Source organism: Cetorhinus maximus, chromosome 3 (genome assembly GCF_964194155.1).
Source record: "Cetorhinus maximus chromosome 3, sCetMax3.hap1.1, whole genome shotgun sequence".
NCBI lineage: Eukaryota > Metazoa > Chordata > Chondrichthyes > Lamniformes > Cetorhinidae > Cetorhinus > Cetorhinus maximus.
Window position 1 is genome coordinate 173,954,444 of NC_135881.1, and position 20,309 is coordinate 173,974,752.

General features: G+C 43.0%; 1 protein-coding gene across 2 annotated transcripts in view; it reads right to left on the bottom strand.

Annotated features, from left to right (window-relative positions):
* Positions 1 to 20,309, bottom strand: part of LOC144679048 (uncharacterized) — a 55,100-nt gene that overhangs the window by 12,435 nt on the left and 22,356 nt on the right. The window contains exons 2-3 of one of the 2 annotated variants that reach the window (XM_078539309.1): positions 18,592 to 18,655; positions 12,355 to 12,491 (exon numbers count right to left, since the gene is read on the bottom strand). In XM_078539309.1, coding sequence (XP_078395435.1) covers positions 12,355 to 12,376 — 22 coding nt within the window. In that variant the 5' untranslated portion in view covers positions 12,377 to 12,491; positions 18,592 to 18,655. Of the gene's footprint in view, positions 1 to 12,354; positions 12,492 to 18,591; positions 18,656 to 20,309 lie in introns of those variants that run through there. The other variant, XR_013576233.1, reaches the window with a different exon arrangement.

A 20,309-nucleotide genomic window follows, 5' to 3' on the forward strand; every position in this document is an offset into this window, starting at 1 on the left:
TATAACACCGCCCATTTGTCATTGCTTTTTAATACCATCCAGTTGCTCTACATTTCAGAGTGCTCCCTCCCCAAAGTTGACCTACAATCCTGACTGAACTCTTTTCTTCAGCGAATGCCTGCGTCTCCCATCAACCAGCAGTCAAACTCCTGACTGACAAAAGAAAAGAGAGAGCAGGCAAATAAACAGGAGTGATAAAGGAGGCAATAGAGGGAAAAATAAAAGACAAAGTAAAGAACCAGAAAAGACAGAAGCATAAGAAGATACAGAGACAAACTGCAAAGAATAGAAAGAGAAATAGAATCTGAAGAGAGAGGGAGAAAACCAGCATCACAAAAATGACAGACATGGGTAACATAGCAAATCTTGCATTTTACTTTGAGCAATTACACTGAACATCCACCAGCAATATATTAAAACTCTTGTGAATGGCATATGCTATTACACATTTTCTCTAAGGGTGCCACCCTTATTTATTCTATCACGTTTGATTGGACCATTTTTCCCACATGATTCATTGCCAGTCTTGGCTCAAGACCTGCAACAGACCACAGACAATTAAGTTTAAACATCGTAACCATAGTGTGCATTTATATATCACCTGTAATGTAGAAAAATAGTGGAGCATGGGGCCTATATGTGGTTGAAAGTATGGTCATGAAAGGTAGAGCAAAGGTAGGAGGGAAGGCACAAAAAGCTGGAGTCAGAGAAATGGGTGATGGCTGGTGTTGGAGTAGAATAGGAGAACTTACAGAGAGCGGAAAGATGGATATAAACATTAGGGTGAAACCAAGTATAACTGTAGGAAAGTTTAAACTTTAGACAATGGTTTACATGTTCAACCTTCTGCATTCAGTTCTTTCTCACATGTGCTATTTGGTTCAGTTCCAGCTCTCCAAGAATATACTGGTTTCACAAAAAATCAACAAAACAACAAGGCCTGATCTGGTGATTATTTCAAGAACCCACAACATAAAAATATCATCTAGCCTTGAAGGGACACACTCCTATCTTCTATCTGACATGGTAAAATGTCCTGTCTTATGAAATAGTAGTCACTGGCTTACTGTAAGTAGAGAGTCTTATGTATAATATTTTAATAATCTAAATAGGTTGGAAAGCTCAGATTTGCAATGAGAATTGTGAGGCTCCTGATAATAAATAAAATGAAATGGGTTCATTTTTGTAGGTAAGTAGCTTAAGGTGGATTGTGCTGCATAGAAATTATTTCGAAAAACTATTTTAGTAACATTGATTGATGAATTTGTCTAAAATAATAAAATTGACATTTCCCATTGACTCTTTCCTGTGTATCTATTTAAGCTAAATGTAAGGTGTACATTGGTAGCAGTTTTTTTTTAAAGCTGTGTTTGATTTATTTTCAATTTTGAAAAAAGCCAAGTTTAATCCCATGAGTTAATCTCCAGTTAAGTGATGAGACAGCAGCAACTCAACATCTCAAGTTATTACACATGTTATACCAAAGGGCATCTGGATTGCAATCTGTTCTGCGAAATGAAAAATGACACCACTGGCCTGTACTGGACTGACAGGCTCTCTCAGACTTTTTAACATTTCTGGTGCATGTCTTGCTTTGAAAGCAAAGCAAAATGGGTTCTTTGTACAGATTTTGCTCAATAGAGAATTTTCAAGAGGTGAGCAGACTGAAGCAGATGAAAGTTGGATATCTGTTTGCTCATCTTTCCTAGAGGCATACAGCTTTGAAGAAGGCCACGTGACCTATTATGCCTGTGATGGCTCTTTGGTACGGTTATTTAATTAGTCCCACTTCTTGTTCTTTCCCTCTACCCCTGCATTTTTTTTTTCTTTTCATGTATATATCTAATTTTGTTTTGAAAGTTACTATTAAATCTGGTTCCATCACCTTTTCAGGCAATGCATTCAGATCACTGTCATGATCTTCTGTAGGTGCTGACTCATGCTGGTTACAGTTCCAAAAGTGCTGGGAGCCTCTAGTACCTTGTACAAGGAGGCCATTCTTTGTTTGTGAGCCTAGACTGCTAGTGTTGCCAAACTGTTTCATTTGGGGAGGAGAGATGCTTTAGAGCTGAACCTGATTTAGTATTCATTTTCCAGCAAGTCATTGGATGACGATAGGGAACATTGATCCTAGCTGATTTCCCCGCTCCTCTCCTTGCACCCAACTTCCTGGCCTAAGGTGAATCATAATACCCTACTGATGTTCCAGATGAAGTCAGCCAAGACACTCCTGGTTGGATGGTTCAGTTTGTACACTGAATATATATTTACTTTGTATGAATTTAGCTCGCTACAAAGATACCTCTCCCTCATACACTCACACTTCTGAATATAAAGTAACGGGGCCTGCAAGAAACATTGAAAAGATTTGTCTAAGGTTCTGCATCAGGTGCAAGACACCTGTTATGCACATGTAAACCTGTTCACTTAACTCTGAGTCTCATTGTTATACAGTGAAACTCAATGTGAGAAAGCAATCTGATATTGCTTTATAAGAGAAACAGGGAGGCTGCCCTCCTCATACAGGAATAAGAAAGAATAGGAAAGTGTCTCAAGTGGTGCATCAATGTACCGAAATATCAGGAAATGCTGTATTTTTGTCATGGTGGGTGAAAAATAACTATGTGGTATCAAGAAATTCTCCTAGAGGGAGCAAAAATGGTTAAGGGATACACACATGTCTTCGTTATTATCGTGGTGAATTGTGTGCCAGGAAACAAGTGCATATCCATTCAAAAAAGGCTTTACAGAACAATTTATTGTAAGTTAAGGCAAAACTGATACATTCAGCAAATGTTATTAGAACATAAAATGGCCAGCACTCTCAGAGATTCTGTTTTGTGTGTGAGATGTTAAACCCAGGCCCCATCTGCCTCCTCTGGTGCATGTAAAAGATCGCATAGCACTGTTTTAAGAAGCCAAGCAAGTTCTCCCTGGTGTTCAGACCAAAATTTATCTTTCAACAAACATGACAATACCACCCCCTCAACCAGCTTATATTTCACCTCATTTCTATATTTCCTTAGTTCTGATGAAGAGTCATTTGGGCTTGAAACGTTAACTGTATTCCTCTCCGCAGATGCTGTCAGACCTGCTGAGTTTTTCCAGCTATTTTTGTTTTTGTTTCAAATTTCCAGCATCCGCAGTTTTTTGCTTTTATGACAAAATGTCATTGTCACTTTGTAGTTTACTGGCCCTAGCTGTGTGCAAATTGGCTGCCTTGTTTCCGATATTACAACAGTGATTACAGTTCAAAAGTAACTTGTGAAGCTCTCTAGGTTGTGCTCCAGCGATTTGGATATCCAAAAAACTTCATTGCATCCTTTAACTGGCTCATGATGCTCCGACTGCACCATTCTTGAGTGGGAGATCTGAAACAGATGCTTTCAAAATCCAGACTGGTGGCAAGCAAGGCTGTGTGATAGCCCCTATACCATTTACAATCTACCTGAAAGTGGCTATTCACCTCATCAAAGATCAACTGCCCTCTGGTGTGAGTGTTTTTTTTATTCATTCATGGGATGTGGGCATCGCTGGCTAGGCCAGAATTTATTGCCCATCCCTAACTGCCTTTGAGAAGGTGGTAGGTACACCCACAGTGCTGTTAGGGATGGAGTTCTAGGATTTTGACCCAGCAACAGTGAAGAAACGACGATACATTTCCAAATGACGATAGTGAGTGGTTTGGAGGGGAACTTGCAGGTGGTGGTGTTCCCATGAAGGACACATGGGTGTTCCCATGTGTCTGCTGCCCTTGCCCTTTTAGATGGTAGTGGTCATGGGTTTAGAAGGTGCTGTCCAAGGAGGCTTGGTGCATCTTCTAGATGGTACACACTGCTGCCATTGTGTGTCAGTGGTGGAGGGAGTAAATGTTTGTGGATGGGGTGCCAATCAAGTGGGCTGCTTTGTCCTGGACAGAGTGTCAAGCTTCTTGAGTGTTGTGGGAGCTGCATTCATCCAGACAAGTGGAGAGTATTTCATCACACTCCTGACTTGTGCCTTGTGGATGGTGGACAGGGCTTGGGAAGTCAAGAGGTGAGTTACTCACTGCAGCATTCCTAGCCTCTGACCTGCTTTTGTAGCCACAATATTTATATGGGTAGTCCAGTTCAGGTTCAGCATTCCAGTGGAGGACAAATGCTACAAAGACATTCTGAAGCTCTCCTTGAAGCATGGCAGCATTGACATTAATGACTGGGAGATGCTTGCAACCAATTGTTTAATGGCAACAACTTGTCCATCAAGCTGCATCATGCTTTGAGTCCAAACGCCTTTATGGTGAGGCATGGTGGCAGCAAAGAAGGAAAGAAAAGGAAGCAAATCCTCCATTCTGGATCTCACTACCTTAAGGATGTCTTGTCCCATGTGCCCAAAGATCTGAGGGTTGCAAATCAGTTTATTTAGTCACATGAAGAGCCATGGCGGAACATCAGGACCCTGAGTAGGCATCATCCTCAAATTGCGGGACAGCCAACGATGAATTGGTTGCAAAATGCTTTGAGACATCCTGAGGTTGTGAAAAGTAATATATAAATGCAAGTTTTTCTTTTCTTTATTTCCTTAAGATTCTTTTTAAATACATCTCTCTAAATTAAATAGTCACATCCTCCCTTACAATACCACCTTGCACTTAAATAACTTTCAGGTGTGTGCTGTCATGACCACGGATCCTATCCCCTAATTACTTATTAACATATTAAACTTTTAAGTAAGACATTTAATTTTTGAACAAAAGGACATAGCAGCAAAAGCTGGCTGAGACTGTAAGATAACCACTTGTTGGAAAATTCCTATGTGTTGTTGAGAGTGAATGGAATGTCACACCTAAAAGGTGTGACATAGCCTACTTCAGGCATAGGCACTTCAAAGGAAAAGATACAATGTAAACTGAACTGAAATCTGCTGTGGTTACGGAGATAATGGAAAATGATTACCATCTCAGCCGAAACCACCTGCTGTTGAGTTATATCCCAGGTTGTGAACATGAACTGAGTTGAAAAGAAAACAAATCTGGGCGAGACATGTTTGTTTTTCCCTTCCAGGAATACACAAGGAAAGAGGTTTAGAAAAGCCAACTGCAACCCTAATTCTGTGTGCTAGCCTGGTGTTCTGTTCTGGTGTGTATGCACTGTGAAGGTCACAGCTGAAGAACACCAACTGAACATCCCTGTTCTTGCAGGTAAAAAACTCTTTCTCTCTAATTGTTGGAAGCAAGTCACAAGTCAGAAAAGCCATAGTCGAAACGGAAACAGGAAAACTCCTTTCAGCTAACCTGCAGAACCAAGAATCTCTAAACCAACTGCTCAGCTGCCAAAGTCAGTGCTACCGCAATTACCCCAACTTAAAGGCCTCGACGTTTCATCATCTACTCCTCATAGACCAGCCAAAGGACTGATTCGTATATCTTTTTAACTTTTATTTTTGGACTCAATTTCTCATTTCTAATCTGTGCGTATGTGTGTTGCGTTTTTTGTTATTTTTTCTCGTGTTTAGTACCTAATAAACTCACTATTTCTTTGACTCAAGACAGCCTGGTTAAATTGGCTCCTTTTTAAAACATAAATACATTTGCACTGGGAAAAGGTAACCACAAGGGAAGGGATCCTTTTTAAATTAACCTTGTTGCGACCAGCTAAGTGGGATGAATAAAGAAAGGAAGTCAGTTCATCCGTCCTCACCCGGGAGCACAACAATTTGGGGTACTTCATCCGGGATCATAACAAATTGGGGGAACCTTGCCCAGGGACTGGTCAGAACAATGTGACCTGGCAGTCTGACCTGGTTCTGCTCAGCACCACACTGGACAAAACTGAACAAGACTGACAGCTGGCCATCCATTAGTAACCTGCTGTGAAGTGTAGGGATTTGCCAATTCTCCCAATGGCAAGCCTCTCTTTTTGAATTTTTGCATAGAAAAAAAAGCTTGCCATGCTTGTTTACATTCATTCATTTGCATTTCTGTACTACAGCTATTTAGTACCTGAATGGCATTTTCTCTTTAATAATTGTCCCTGTCTGCATTATTATCCAGTTAACAAAGTCTTCCTCAGGCCACAGTGCTGATAAGATTTGAAAAGAAACTACTCCATTATTCAGTGAACACTGAACAAAATATTTGAATAAGCATCTTGTAATACTGGTAAATTATTAATTGAAACAGATGTCCACAGCTGCTGTATATTATATTACATATAAGATAAGCATAGTACACCTGCTATGTGTAAACAAATCAGGCTATCTACTCCACAACACTTGAAGTCATACTTTTCAATAAAGGTGTTACATTTTTAACGAACTAAGATTAATCTGGAAAAACTTCAATGTGGGCATTCTCTATAAAGTATTTGTTATACTCACATCTGGTTCAAAGACAGCAACAGCTGAACACACAAAGTGGTATGATTGTATGTAATTAGCCTTGCTTTTTATGGCATAATAAAGAGCCAGTTTTTAAAATGCTTTTCCTGAAGGCATTTTTTATTGGATACTAACATTTGTACTTGCTCATTTTGAGGGTTGTGTCGTGATTAAGATTATAATTTGGATAGTGTTTTATGAATTGGGTTGTTTTGTAGGTTGAGACTGAATGGTTGGACTGGTTTTACAATTTGGGTTTTCTTCTTATTTCTTCACAGGACTACCAAAATTGTAGAAGACAAAAGAGTGTGTGTGTGTGCACACAAATATGAGAGTATTTTGCTGGATAGTTGATTCAATTTGTTTCCTGATTTGCCTAGACGTTATGGAAAGCAATGAATAGAAAATAGGCTTTGAATACACAGCTAATGTCTCCAAACCGCACTGTCCCTCCTCCCAACTGTTAATGATTGATTACCCAACAAAGCTATTGTAATTGCTTGTTTGTATGGCTAGACAGACAGAAACACATTTTAAATGCTCATTTATATATTGCTACCATTCCTCACCAAAATGTCTTCCTTCAGCTTGGAGGACTGGGTCATCCAGTGCATAGATATCTGTACAATCAATTCACCTCTGCTCTGTACCAGTGGATATAAAGTAGGATGAAATATGTCCTTGATATGCACATATCTTTGATCAAAAAAATCACTCTATGGATAAGGATAGTGGTATGGATCTTAATTTGTATTGATCAGAAAATATTGAAGTTACTGCAGTTACATTGTGAGAACAAGATACAGAACAACCATCTACAAGATGCATTGCAGCAACTCATCAAGGCTTCTTCGACAGCACCTTCCAAACCCACGGCCTCTACCACCTAGAAGGACAAAGGCAGCATATGCATGGGAACACCATCACCTGCAAGTTCCGCTCCAAGCCACACACCATCCTGACTTGAAACTATATTGTCGTTCCTTCACTGTTGCTGGGTCAAAACCTGGAACTCCCTCCCAAACAGCACTGTGGGTGTTCCTACACTTCATGGACTGCAGCGATTCAAGAAGGCATCTCAGCACCACCTTCTAAAGGGCAATTAGGGATGGGTAAGAAAAATGTTGGCTTAGTCAGCGACACCCACGCCCCATGAAAGAATGAAAAAAACTGGGGTTGCGAGTTCCTTGTCTTTGGAGGTAGCAGTGCTGACTGTAAAGCAGAGACTTTGGTGGCACAGCCCTGGGATCAGTTCCGAGTGCCCATGACACATGCAGCATGGTTTTTTTTCTTGCCACGGTTTGGAGGGTGTGACCTAAGGGAATGAGCTTGGAGGCCCCAGCACTGCTTCCTTTAGAGCTTTAAAATGATTGTGGAAAAATCCATCAATCCCTGCTCTCACAGCTACCCCCCTCCCCTTAAAACCCTCACAACTTTGCCTCCCCACAACTCTTCCCTGCCCATCTGGTCTCACAGCTACACTTCATCCTCTCCCCGCCAGACCCTGCTCTCACAACATTTCCTCTCCTAAAACTTTCCCTCCCTAGTCTCACAACTCTACATCTTCTCACCGCTCTTACAACTTTCCCTCCTCCAGACACCACCATCACCATCCCTGGGTATGTCGTGTCCCACCGGCAGAACAGACCCACCAGAGTGACTCTGGACCCCATGAAGTCACAAGGCATCAGGTCAAACATGGGAAAGGAAACCTCCTGCTGATTACTATCTTTCTCCCTGCTTCAACTTATGAATCAGTACTCCTCCATGTTGAACACTTGGAAGAAGTGGCAAGGGAACAGAACGTATTCTGGGTGGGAGACTTCAAATATCCTCATCCTAAATGATGGGAGAGCTCAGCACATCAGTGCAAAGGACAAGGCTGAAACATTTGCAACCATCTTCAGTCAGAAGTGCCAGGTGGATGATCCATCTTGGCCTCCTCCTGAGGTCCCAGCATCACAGATACAAGTCTTCAGCCAATTTGATTCACTCCATGTGACATCAAGAAATGGCTGAAGGCACTGGATACTGCAAAGGCTTTGGGCCCTGACAACATTCCGGCAATCTTACTAAGATATGTGCTCGAGAACTTGCCGCGCCCCTATAGCCAAGCTGTTCCAGTACAGCTACATCATTGGCATCTACCAGGCAATGTGGAAAATTGCCCAGGTATATCCTATCCACAAAAAGCAGGACAAATCCAACCCAGCCAATTACAGCCAATTAAGTGATAGAAGGGGTGTTGAAAGTGCTATCAAGCAGCACTTACCCAGCAATAATCTGCTCACCGATGCTAAGTTTGGGTTCCGTCAGGGCTACTCAACTCCTGACCTAACTACAGCCACACAGACGAAAGAGCTGAACTCAAGAGGTGAGGTGAAAGCAACATGTCTTGACATCAAGGTGGCTTTTGATTGAGCATGGCATTCAAAGAGCACTAGCAAAACTTAAGTCAATGGGAATCAGAGAGAAACTCTCCACTGGCTGGAGTTATACCTAGCACAAAGGAAGATGGCTGTGGTTGTTGGAGGTCAATCATCTCAGTCCCAGAGAATTGTTGCAGCATAGTGTACTGTTCTAGGCCTAACCAGCTGCATATCTTCATTATTGACCTTCTCTCACTAAAGTGGGGATGTTTGCAACGATCAGCACCATTCACGACTCCCCAGATACTGAAGCAGTCTGTGTCAATATGCATCGAGACCTGGACAACATGCAGATTTGGGCTGATAAGTGGCAAGTAACATTTGCACCACACAAGTGCCAGGCAATGACCATCTCCAGTATGAGAGAATCTAACCATCTCCCTTTGATATTCAATGGCATTACCATTACTGAATTCCCCCTATCAACATCCTGGAGGTTACCATTGATCAGAAACTAAACTGGACTAGCCATATAAATACTGTGGCTACAAGATCAGGTCAGAGGCTGGGAATTCTGCAGTGAGTAACTCACTTCCTGACGCCCCAAAGCCTGTCCATCATCTACAAGGGACGAGTCAGGGGTGTGATGGAACACTTTCAATTTGCCTGGATGAGTGCAACCCCAACAACACTCAAGAAGCTTGGCACCATCCAGGACAAAGCAGCCCACTTGATTGGCACCCTATCCATCACTTAAAATATTCACTCCCTCCACCACCGACGCACTGTGGCAGCAGTGTGTACCATCTACAAGACGTACTGAAGCAACTCATCAAGGCTCCTTCAACAGCACCTTCCAAACCTATGATTCTACATATAGAAGGACAAGGGCAGCAGACAGATGGGAACACCACCACCTGCAAGTTCCTCCACAAGCCACACACCATCCTGACCTGGAACTATATCACCATTCCTTCACTGTCACCGAGTCAAAATCCTGGAACTCCCTTCCTAACAGCACTGTGGATGTACTACACCACATGGACTGCAGTGATTCAAGAAGGCAGCTCACCACCACCTTCTCAAAGGTAATTAGGGGTGTGCAATAAATGCTGACCTAACCAGCGATGCACACATCCTGTGAAAGAATAAATAAAGAAAAACTTTCCCTCCCTGGTCTCATAACACTTGCCCTGCTCTCACAGCCCTCACACCTCCCACAACTCTTCTCCCGTGCTTTCACAATTCTTACCCCCTCACAACTTCCCACCCCACCACCCATCACTCTCATGCAGCCCGATCAAATTTTTCAATATCCCAATTGGTCCTCACTATTTTTCTAGTGAATACCACTGATATATAAAATGATTTTTAGTCAATCTCCACACAAATGAAACTCTTAGGGCTGAATTTTACTCTCCCTGCCAGCTGGTTTTCAGGTGGGGACAGCTCATAAAATTCCCCGGATGGCCTTCCCATATACCCTGACCTGTCTGTAATTTTACAGTGAGACAGCTGAGACTTAGGTCGCCCTGCCTTCCCTTTCCCCAACTGAAGCTCGTAAGTGGGCAATTAACGATCACTTATGGGCCGTTTCACGCTTGGCCTCAATTTTCAGGCTGGAGGGAGAAGTTCAGGAGCAGTGGGGAGGTCCCTGAAGCAAGGCAGGGGTGCCTCCTTCCCACATCAGGAACCACCATCCCCCCCCACCCACCACCACAATGTCTACCCCCCTGCATGTACTCCACCCCCCCCTTAGCCTCACATCCACTCCCCGCCATGAAACCACCCACACTCATCAGGTCTTAGACTCCAGAACTTAGAATCTGGGAACTGCTTGTAGTCCCAGTCCTGGCCATAGTGCCACTGGTGCTGTTCGGACTACTGAACTGCTGGCCAATCTGATTGGCTGACAGCTCTCCAAAGTGGGGCTTCCTCCCAAGTGAGTGTTGGAAGCATTATCTCCAGCCAATTAACATCCCTTGGGGAGTTAAATGACAGCAGTATCCATGGGGATGCATTCCTTGCTGACTGTTCATGTGGCGGGATGGGAAACCCTGCGCTCTGAAAATTCCCTCCCTAAATTGACTGACTGGTAGCTATGTCTCACTACCTTTCTATAAACAACTCACTCGGCAAATGTTATTATTATAATTTTTTTTTGTTCATTCACGAGATGTGGGCTTCGCTGGCTGGGCCAGCATTTATTGCCCATCCCTAGTTTCCCTTGAGAAGGTGGTGGTGAGCTGCCTTCTTGAATCGCTGCAGTCCATTTTGTGTAGGTACACCTACAGTGCTGTTAGGAAGGGAGTTCCAGGGTTTTGACCCAAGGGCAATGAAGGTGATATATTTCTAAGTCAGGATGGTGAGTGGCTTGGGGAGGAACTTGCAGGTGGGGGTGCTCCCATCTATCTGCTGCCCTTGTCCTTCTAGATGATAGTGGTCATGGGTTTGGGAGGTACTGTCTAAGGAGCCTTGGTGAATTTCTGCAGCGCATCTTGTAGATGGTGCACACTGCTGCTACCGTGCGTCGGTGGTGGAGGGAGTGAATGTTTGTGGATGTGGTGCCAATCAAGTGGGCTGCTTTGTCCTGGACGGTGTCAAGCTTCTTGAGTGTTGTGGGAGTTGCACTCATCCAGGCAAGTGGAGAGCATTCCATCACAATCCTGACTTGTGCCTTGCAGATGGTAGACAGGCTTTGGGGAGTCAGGAGATGAGTTACTCGTCGCAGGATTTCCAGATTTTGACCTGCTCTTGTAGCCACAGTATTTATATAGCTAGTCCAGTTCAGTGTCTGGTCAATAGTAACCCCCAGGATGTTGATAGTGCGAGATTCAGTGATGGCAATGCCATTGAACATCAAGGGGCAATGGTTAGATTCTCTCTTGTTGGAGATGGTCATTGCCTGCCGCTTGTGTAGCGCGAATGTTACTTGCCCAATGTTACTTGACACCCAAGCCAGGACATTGTTTGGTTCTTGCTGCATTTGGACATAAAGCATGAAAGTGAATTTTTCTTGTTCACAAACCTATAGTTGAATCAATAGTTATCCCTAAATAGGCTGCCAAAGGCTCAATGACTATTGTGTAAATGGGCATGAATAGGTAAATAAAGAAACAATGCAAAATTCATTCATATAATGTTCACACATTAGTATCACACAGTGCTGCAAATTCTTCCAAAAACAGTTGTCCTGTATTTTTTAACGTTCAGATCGTCGTATAAAAGGAATCCACCACACTCTGGCTAGCAAAGTTGGTTTGTGCAGCAACAAATAGTCCATCAGTCCAAGCATATGCCCACCTACAAAATCCAGTTCCACACTTTGGCTGCTTCCCTTGGGGAAATGCTGATTAAGGCCACAGGGGCAGTGACTTATTAGACACTGGTAGTCTTCACAGCAATGACATGTTTCCATTTCAAGAACTGCTCCACACCTGTGGGAGCTTGTCACAATTTTTTCAAAGGTGAGAAATTGGTAAATATTGGTATTCAGAGGGATTTGGCTGTCCTGTACATGAATCGCAGTAAGTTAGCGTGTAGGTACAACAAGCAATTAGGAAGGCAAATGGCATGATAGCTTTGATTGCAAGTGCGTTAAGTATAAGAATAGGGAAGTCTCACTCACCAGCATCAGACTGACTGCTCATTCATTCAGTTGCTGTTTTGGGATCTTGCTGTAAATAAATTGACTGCAGTGTTTGCCTACATAACAGTCGTTTCACATAAAGCACTTCATTATATAGCAAGTACTTTGAGAGGTTCCTGAGAAATATCATAAGGCAGCATATAAATGCAAACCTTTCCTTTTTATTTCTGTTAACTGACTCATTTTCATACCCCTGAAATATTTCAATTGAATAAGGTTTCATTGCACGGCAAATGAAATTACAGTTAGTATGGTTTTACTATTATTGTGAGAGATCCATAGTCCTATGATTTTAAAGGCTATCCACCAGTGCAGCACTGCATAACATTTAGCAATACTTTTTTCAGAAAATAACTTGCAAGTGAAATTTTATGTAAAATTTTATTTTAGCATTAGGTTTATATTGTGCCTTTCAACTCCTCAGGATGTTTTGAAGTGCCTCACAACCAATTAATTATTTTTGGAGTACAGTAACTTGTTAGGAAAAGCACAAAATAATATCCCAAAAACAGCAAATGGGATGAATAATCAAATAACTTCTTTTGGTGGTCATGGTTGAGAGATGGATGCGGACAGGTCATTGGGAGAACCTACTGTTCTTGTTTGATAAGTGCCACACAATTTTTTACATTAATCTGAACAGGAAAAAGCAGTCTGACATGAAAAACTGCACATTCAACAATGCAGCACTCCTTCAGTTAATGCACTGAAATGTCAATCTACATTATCTGCTCAAATTGTGGAGTGTGGCCTGAATGCACAAGTTTCTAACTTGGAGGCAAGAAAGTTTCCACTGAGGGAAGCATAACAAAGATTCATCTTTCACCACTGTTTTCCCAACAAACATTGTGCTGAAATGAGTGATACAGTTGGTTGGCCTCCCATTTTGCATCCTCTGCAAACTTGGGCTCATGGAAAACTTTGCTGCTTGTATCCTAGCTCTCGACTGTGTTCGCTAACCTACGCTGGTGTCAGACCTGGCAATGTCTCCATTTTAAGAGTTCCATCCTTGTTTTCAAATCCCTTTGTGACCTTGACCTCTGCAACCACATCCAACCCTACTACCCTGGTAAATCTCTGTGATCCTCCCAATTCAGGCATCTAATGTATCCCTGATTTTCTTTACTCCACTTTGGTGATTGTGCCTGCAGCCTCCCAGGCCTGGAATTCCTTCCCTAAAGCTCTCCTAAGATGCTCTGTGAAGCCTACTTCTATGACCAAGCTTTTGCCCACATGTTCTAATTTCTCCTTTCGTGTCTCATCAAAATTTGTTTGATAACTCTCCTGTGAAGTCACTTAATTGTTAGGTTAAAGGTGCTATATAAATGGAAGTTGTTGTGATTGTGTCTACCACAATGCAAGCTATTTTACTGAATAACTTATGAAGTATTTTTAGAGCAGGTGATTTTTTGCTGTTCCTAAAAGTGACAATAATGCCTCTTTAACAAATTAGTCTCAATAAATGTGTGTACTCATTCAAGAATATGACCAAAACGTACTAATTATTGTCCCTGTCATTATTTCTGACAATAAATATGTGGGTTGATTTGTGAGGGTGCAGCTGTGGAGGTGAAGCCCAGGCAGCTTTTGAAGTGTCGCCTGAATTCCAAGATTACATTACAGCCCTTAACTCAGTTCATGTTTATACGACATTTAATTTGTTTGTTAGCTATTACTCTATTTTTGAGTTGTGTAATGGGCAGTGACAATTGATGCCTGCATTATATCCCTAATGTGTGACCATGCTCATCTGAATATTAATGCTATTTCACCTCAAAAGGATATTAACAAATTTTTAATCCGTGGTTGATTATCTGGATTTACCATTAGTATATGCATATTATTGTGATAATCCTTTACCCAGCAATTTTTTTCCGGCAAATTACTTGGATATTATTCAGTATTCCACTTCATCAAATGGACATAGAGATCAAACTAAGTACATGTTGTACTACATTTCCTTTAATTGTGGCAGTGATTTTTTTGTTGCATTTAAAGCGAACGCTGCTTAAAAAATATGTTAATATTAATTCCCTTTGAGAGCCTTATTTGATCTATAATGTGACTTATTGCTGAACTGAACCTGATGAACTCGAACCCTGTCAGTGAGTAGTAAAATTGTGTAACCATCCCAATTGAAGAAACATTACTTCCTGAATAAGGTACTTCTCCAAACATCAGTGATTTGACAAATAATGAATATGTTAGGCTGGATTTTACATTCCCCCACTGGGTGTGGGCAGGGAGGCATGTAAAATAGGATGGGTAGCAACTCCACTACCTCCCCACCATCCCTGAGCTTGCCCCCATTATTCGGGGGGTTGGGCGGGTACCGAAATCAGCAGCCTGCCCGCCATATTTGAATTAATAATCAAGGGTCAATTGAGCTTGTCAGAAAGCCAATTGATCCTGATAATACACTCTCCATGCCATATGGTTGGCGTAGGCAGTCAGGTGGGAGTGAGCAGGCTGTTTTTTGAAAAAACTTTTGAAAAGGAAAGGAAGGGAGGTGCTATCTTCGGGGGATGCCCTTTGCACATTAGAGCACAGCCCCACCTAAGATTGTACCCCTACTTTCTTCCTACCCACCTACTCTGTAAAACACACGACCCCCAACCCACTGTCCCCTCCCTAAACTGCCCAAACCCTCCCTGCCCAGACTTAGCTTGGATCTTTTTCTTAGGCCTGCTTGCAGCCCCAGCAGCACCCACTAATGTACTCTTGGCGCTGTCAGGACTGCTGGAGCTGTCGGACATTCAGATTGGCCTGCAGCTCTAGAGGGCAGCACTTCCTCCCCAATGAGGGTGGAAATCCCACACTGCACCAATTGAGCCCACGCACAGCACATTATGGTTGTGGGGTTGGCGTGGAGCGAGTTGGCTCCATGCTGACTTTGCTTCCGTGTGGCGGTGGCAGGGATGAGCCACCCGCTCCCTCATGATATGCTGCCCATTGTATTAATGTTATCAGGTAGGGTTCAAAATACACAGGGTGGGTGGTGGTGGGGGGGGGGGTAAATTTGCCCTTGCAAGTCCCCAAAATTCAATCACAGGTGCAACCAATGAAAGAAAAGCCACCCCTGTACATAGAAGAGACAGAACCTGTGAGGAGCTGCTCCTTCAGTCACAGATTCTAACTCTCCCAAGATACTGGTCCAGCTCCTCCATCACAGGTTCCCCGTCTCCTGACCTTGCTCCTTCTCCAGAGGCAGAACCTATGATTGAAGGAGCAGCAAGCCCGGGAGACCGGGGGCCCGGATGGGCCAGAGAGAAGCAGAGTGCAAACCAGAAAGGTAACTGAAACACAAGCGAATAGATCAGAAACAGCTCAGTACACCATTACAATAACTCCATCTTTGACTCCCTCTAAAAATAACCAGCTCTTTCACAGATCCTGTGAGTGGCTCTGAAAAGAGCCTTTGGATTATTAGATTTACATTTTTTCATTCTATGCTGGACTAGTGGTGCTCACAGTAAAAGAGGAGCTTTATCTCCTTCAGAACGTGAACTGGAACCCATGCTCTCACTCCGACTCCCAATCTATCTCCTCTCCCTCTGGGAGCAACACAGGGTGGGATTTCCCAAGTTTGCAATGATCCCCTGTCACTATCTAAACTTGCCTCTCAGTACTGACTCCTGAATCCCAAGCAATGATGGAGAAAGACTGAAGAAAGCTACAGCACAGAGGGATTTGGGAGTCCTCCTGCATGAATCCCAAAAAGCTAACATACAAGTTCAGCAGGTAATAGGGAAGGCAAATGGAATGTTGGCCTTTATTTCAAAGGAAATGGAGTATAAAAATAGGGAAGTCTTGCTAAAACTACACAAGGCACTAGTTAGATCACACCTAGAATACTGTGAACGGTTTTGGTCCCCTTATCTAAGGAAAGATATTCTGGCATTGGAGGCAGCCCAGAGAATGTTCACTAGGTTGATCCCAGGTATGGAAGGATTTTCTTATGAGGAGATGTTGAGTAGGTTGGGCCTGTACTCATTGGAGTTTAGAAGAATGAGAGGCGACCTTATTGAAACATATAGATTTGTTAGGGGGCTTGACAGGATAGATGCTGAAAGGTTGTTTCCCCTTGTGGAAGAGTCTAGAACCAGAGGGCATAATCTCAGAATAAGGGGTCATCCATTTAAGACAGAGATGACGAGGGATTTCTTCTCTCAGGGGTTAGTGTATCCGTGGAGTTCTTTACCGCAGAGGGCTGTAGAGGCTGGGTCATTAAGTATATTCAAGGTTAAGATAGACAGATTTTTAATCAGTAAGGGAATCAAGGGTTATGGGGAAAAGGCAGGAAAGTGGAGTTGAGGATTATCAGATCAGCCATGAACTCATTGAATGGCGGAGCAGACTCAATGGGGCAAATAGCCTACTTCTGCTCCTACATCTTATGGTCTTATAATTGACAATGGGAGCGATTGCAATAGCTTTGCAAAGGGACAACACCACAAGCCCAGTAGCATTTTGTGCCTATAGCAACTTTACACTCCAGCAGAACTCGTACTTCCAATAAATGTAGCCCGCATCATCAGTCTTGATAATAGTTGGAGCCAAAATGAGCCACTTTTAAAATAAATCTCCGTTCTTTTACTGGTGCCTTTCCAACAGGAAAAAAATGCACAGGAACAAAACATTACACCACAAAGGAAGCTGATTATTTTATTCTTATTTATTATATTCAAATTATGCAGCAGGCCTGTTTGATACCTAAGGTCAAGCTTTGTAATGGTAAATCTTGCTAACCTAGCTCAAAGGTAAAGTGGCATAAGGCAAGAAGGGCTACCTCACAATTTGGGGATGGGATGGATAAGTCATTGAGTGAGGTGTCCCAGTAATTTATGTCAGGGCCTCCTGATCTATACAAATAACCTGGACTAAGTTTTAGTGCTAACGAACAAAGTTTGAAGATGGGGGAGCAGAAGGAATCAGAAGGCCTCAAAGCCTCAGATAAGCAACAAAACGGTATTTAGATCAGAGTAAACAAAGTTCAAAATAGCAACTTAAATTTATATAGTGCTTTTAACCTAATTAAACATTCCAAGGTGCTTCACAGAAGCATTGTAATAGAGTATGGTACTGAGCCTTAAAAGGAGATAGTAGATTAAATGGCCAATAGCTTGGTGAAAGAGATAAGCTTTAATGAGTGCCTTAAAGAAAGAAAGTGAGGTGGAGAAGCGGAGAGGTGTAGGAAGGGTATTCCAGAACTTAGGGTCTAGGCAACTGAAGGCATGGCCACCAATGGTGAAGTGATTAAAATTGGGGATGCACAGAAGGCCAGAATTAGATATCTTGGAGGTTTGTGGAGCTGAAGGAAATTGGAGGGACAGGGAGGGGTGAGGTGATGGAGGGATTTAAAAACATGGATGAAAATTTTAAATTCAAGATGCTCCTTGATTGGGAGCCAATGTAGGTCAGTGAGCACAGGGGTGACAGGGGAATGGAACTTGCTGCGAGTTAAGACATGGGCAGCAGAGTTTTGGATGACCTCAAGATTAAGGATGGTAGAATGTGGGAGACCAGCCAGGAGTGTGTTGGAATATTCAAATCTAGAGAATTCAACAGTCACCACATGGACTGGTGTTACTCAGCACCAGACAGCTCCTAGACTGGGCCTCCAGAAATTACCTCACCCTGATAATCAACCCCATGGAATAAGGAACATTCTATTTAGCCAGATGGGGTCAGAATTATTCACCTGTGATGTGTTAGTGCCCTTGATGGTCACCCCAACCAGCACAGCACCCAGTCCTGGATAACTTCCCACATAATCAACATAGGCCATCGCTCATTCACATTAGCCTTTGCTTTCCAGTCATCAGCAGGTGCAAAGAAAATGCAACTTCCTTAAAGCAGATTGACCAAAATACAGCAAGATCTTGGACCACATCATTGTAACTATATCTATTCACAATAAAGCTGTGGAAGATTCATATAAGCACTTATGTGGTGCCGTTCACAATGCTGCTTGCACAGCCATCCCTTATGGCTATTAACCCATCTATATCCCATGTCTTGATGCAGAGAATGCAGCACTCCTAAAAGAATATGAATCATCTGGTGATCCCTGATATAGCAGAACATCTCACTGAATCTCTTAATGCTGCACATCGCGCCAGGTGGGAGGAAACAACAGCAGGGCTCAATTTCACTCATTCAGTCGGAAGTGCTAGAACCTGACTGGCCATCTTGGAGTAGCCGAAAATCACCTACATTAAGTTGCCCATCAGTCATCTTGAACCAGGTTGCCAGTCATCTGCTCCATGGAGAGAGGACACTGTTGGAAAAAAGAAAATGCATCACCTACAATAAACTGAAAAAACGCCAGCAACTTGCAGAACACGACAGTCCTGATCCCTTCCAGATCACAGGACTGGAGAAAGCATTAAGAGGAATGTGGCAAAGCAGCTGGGATTACATCACACCAGAATTCCTGAATCAACTTGGCCCCCATGCTTGTGTCTAGCTGACTCATGGCCATTCCAAAACCTGGAAAAGATCTCACACTGGCAGCTAGCTATTGGCCGATTTCACTACTTTCTGTGTGCTTTAAGATCTTCGAGTGTCTTAACCTGCAACACATATCTCTGGAAGTAGAAACCATCATTAATGTTGACCAAATTGGTTTCCATAAGGGATGTAGCACATGTGATCAAGTTCTCGGACTCATCACCTACATCGATAATGGCTTCCAAAAGAACCTGAAGACAGGCATAGTGCTACTGGACTTCACAGCTGCCTATGATGCAGTGGGCATTCTGGCCTGTTCTTAAAGCTGTCCAGAATGCTTTCAACCTGGGTTGAGCCAGTTGTTGAAACACTCCTTCGCAACAGACAATTCAGAGCCTGCCTTGGGCAAGACAGAAGTGCATGGAGAACACAGGCCAACTGACTTCTACAGCTCAGTGCTAGCCCCAATCCTGTTCAACGTAAATACAAATGACTTGCCAACACCCATGCCCACAAGTTCACCTATGTTGATGACATCTGTTGTGCCACCCAAGCTCCATCCTTCTGCACTCTGGACCAGATCCTTAACAAAGACATTACAAAGTTGATGGACTACTGCAGCACATGTGTCTCATGTTAAATCCCTGTAAAACTATGTCCAGTGTATTCCACCTTCACAATGCCAGTGTCAAAAAAGAATTGTATATCTATATGGATGGCCAGAGACTAAAGCATGATCCCAACCCAACATACTTGGGAGTGACTCTAGATAGGACTCTGTTCTTCTGTGAACATTTGAAGAAAACAACTGCAAAGGTCAAAATCAGAAACAACCTACAAACCAAACTTACAGCATCTACGTGGGATGCAGCTGCCACAACACTCCGGACTTCAACACTTGCCCTATATTATCCTCATTATCAGAGCACTGTGCGTCTATCTGGCAAATGTCAACACACACACACCTTGTTTGCACTCAATTGAATGCAACAATGTGCATAATAACTGGAACTCTCCACTCAACAGCTCTCCCCTGGCTTCTTGTCTTTGCAAACATCACTCCGCCACACATCCACCAACTGACAAAAACCTACAGGCTGGTTGAAACCATCCATGCTGCACCTCACTTACCACTCCATGGTGACCTGTTCAACCCACATACTGCCTGCCTTCCATCTCCGCACCCCATATGTTGCACCCTTCCTGAGCAAGATCTACCAGCAGACATCATTTGGATCAACAAAGATCAATGGGAAGTCACAAACATGTTCCTCGTGACAAACACCATCTGTTGAACAGCAGGCTTTGAACTACCACGGCAACAGTGGTCCTTGCTAACTAGGTTCAGGACAGGCCAGAGCCCCTGTGCAGCCAATCCCCATCGGTAAGGCTTCAGTACAAACCCCTTATGAACTTATGGAAAGACACAAACAATGCTGCACATCACCGAAGCGTGTCCCCTCTGCAGACTAAGTGGCAGA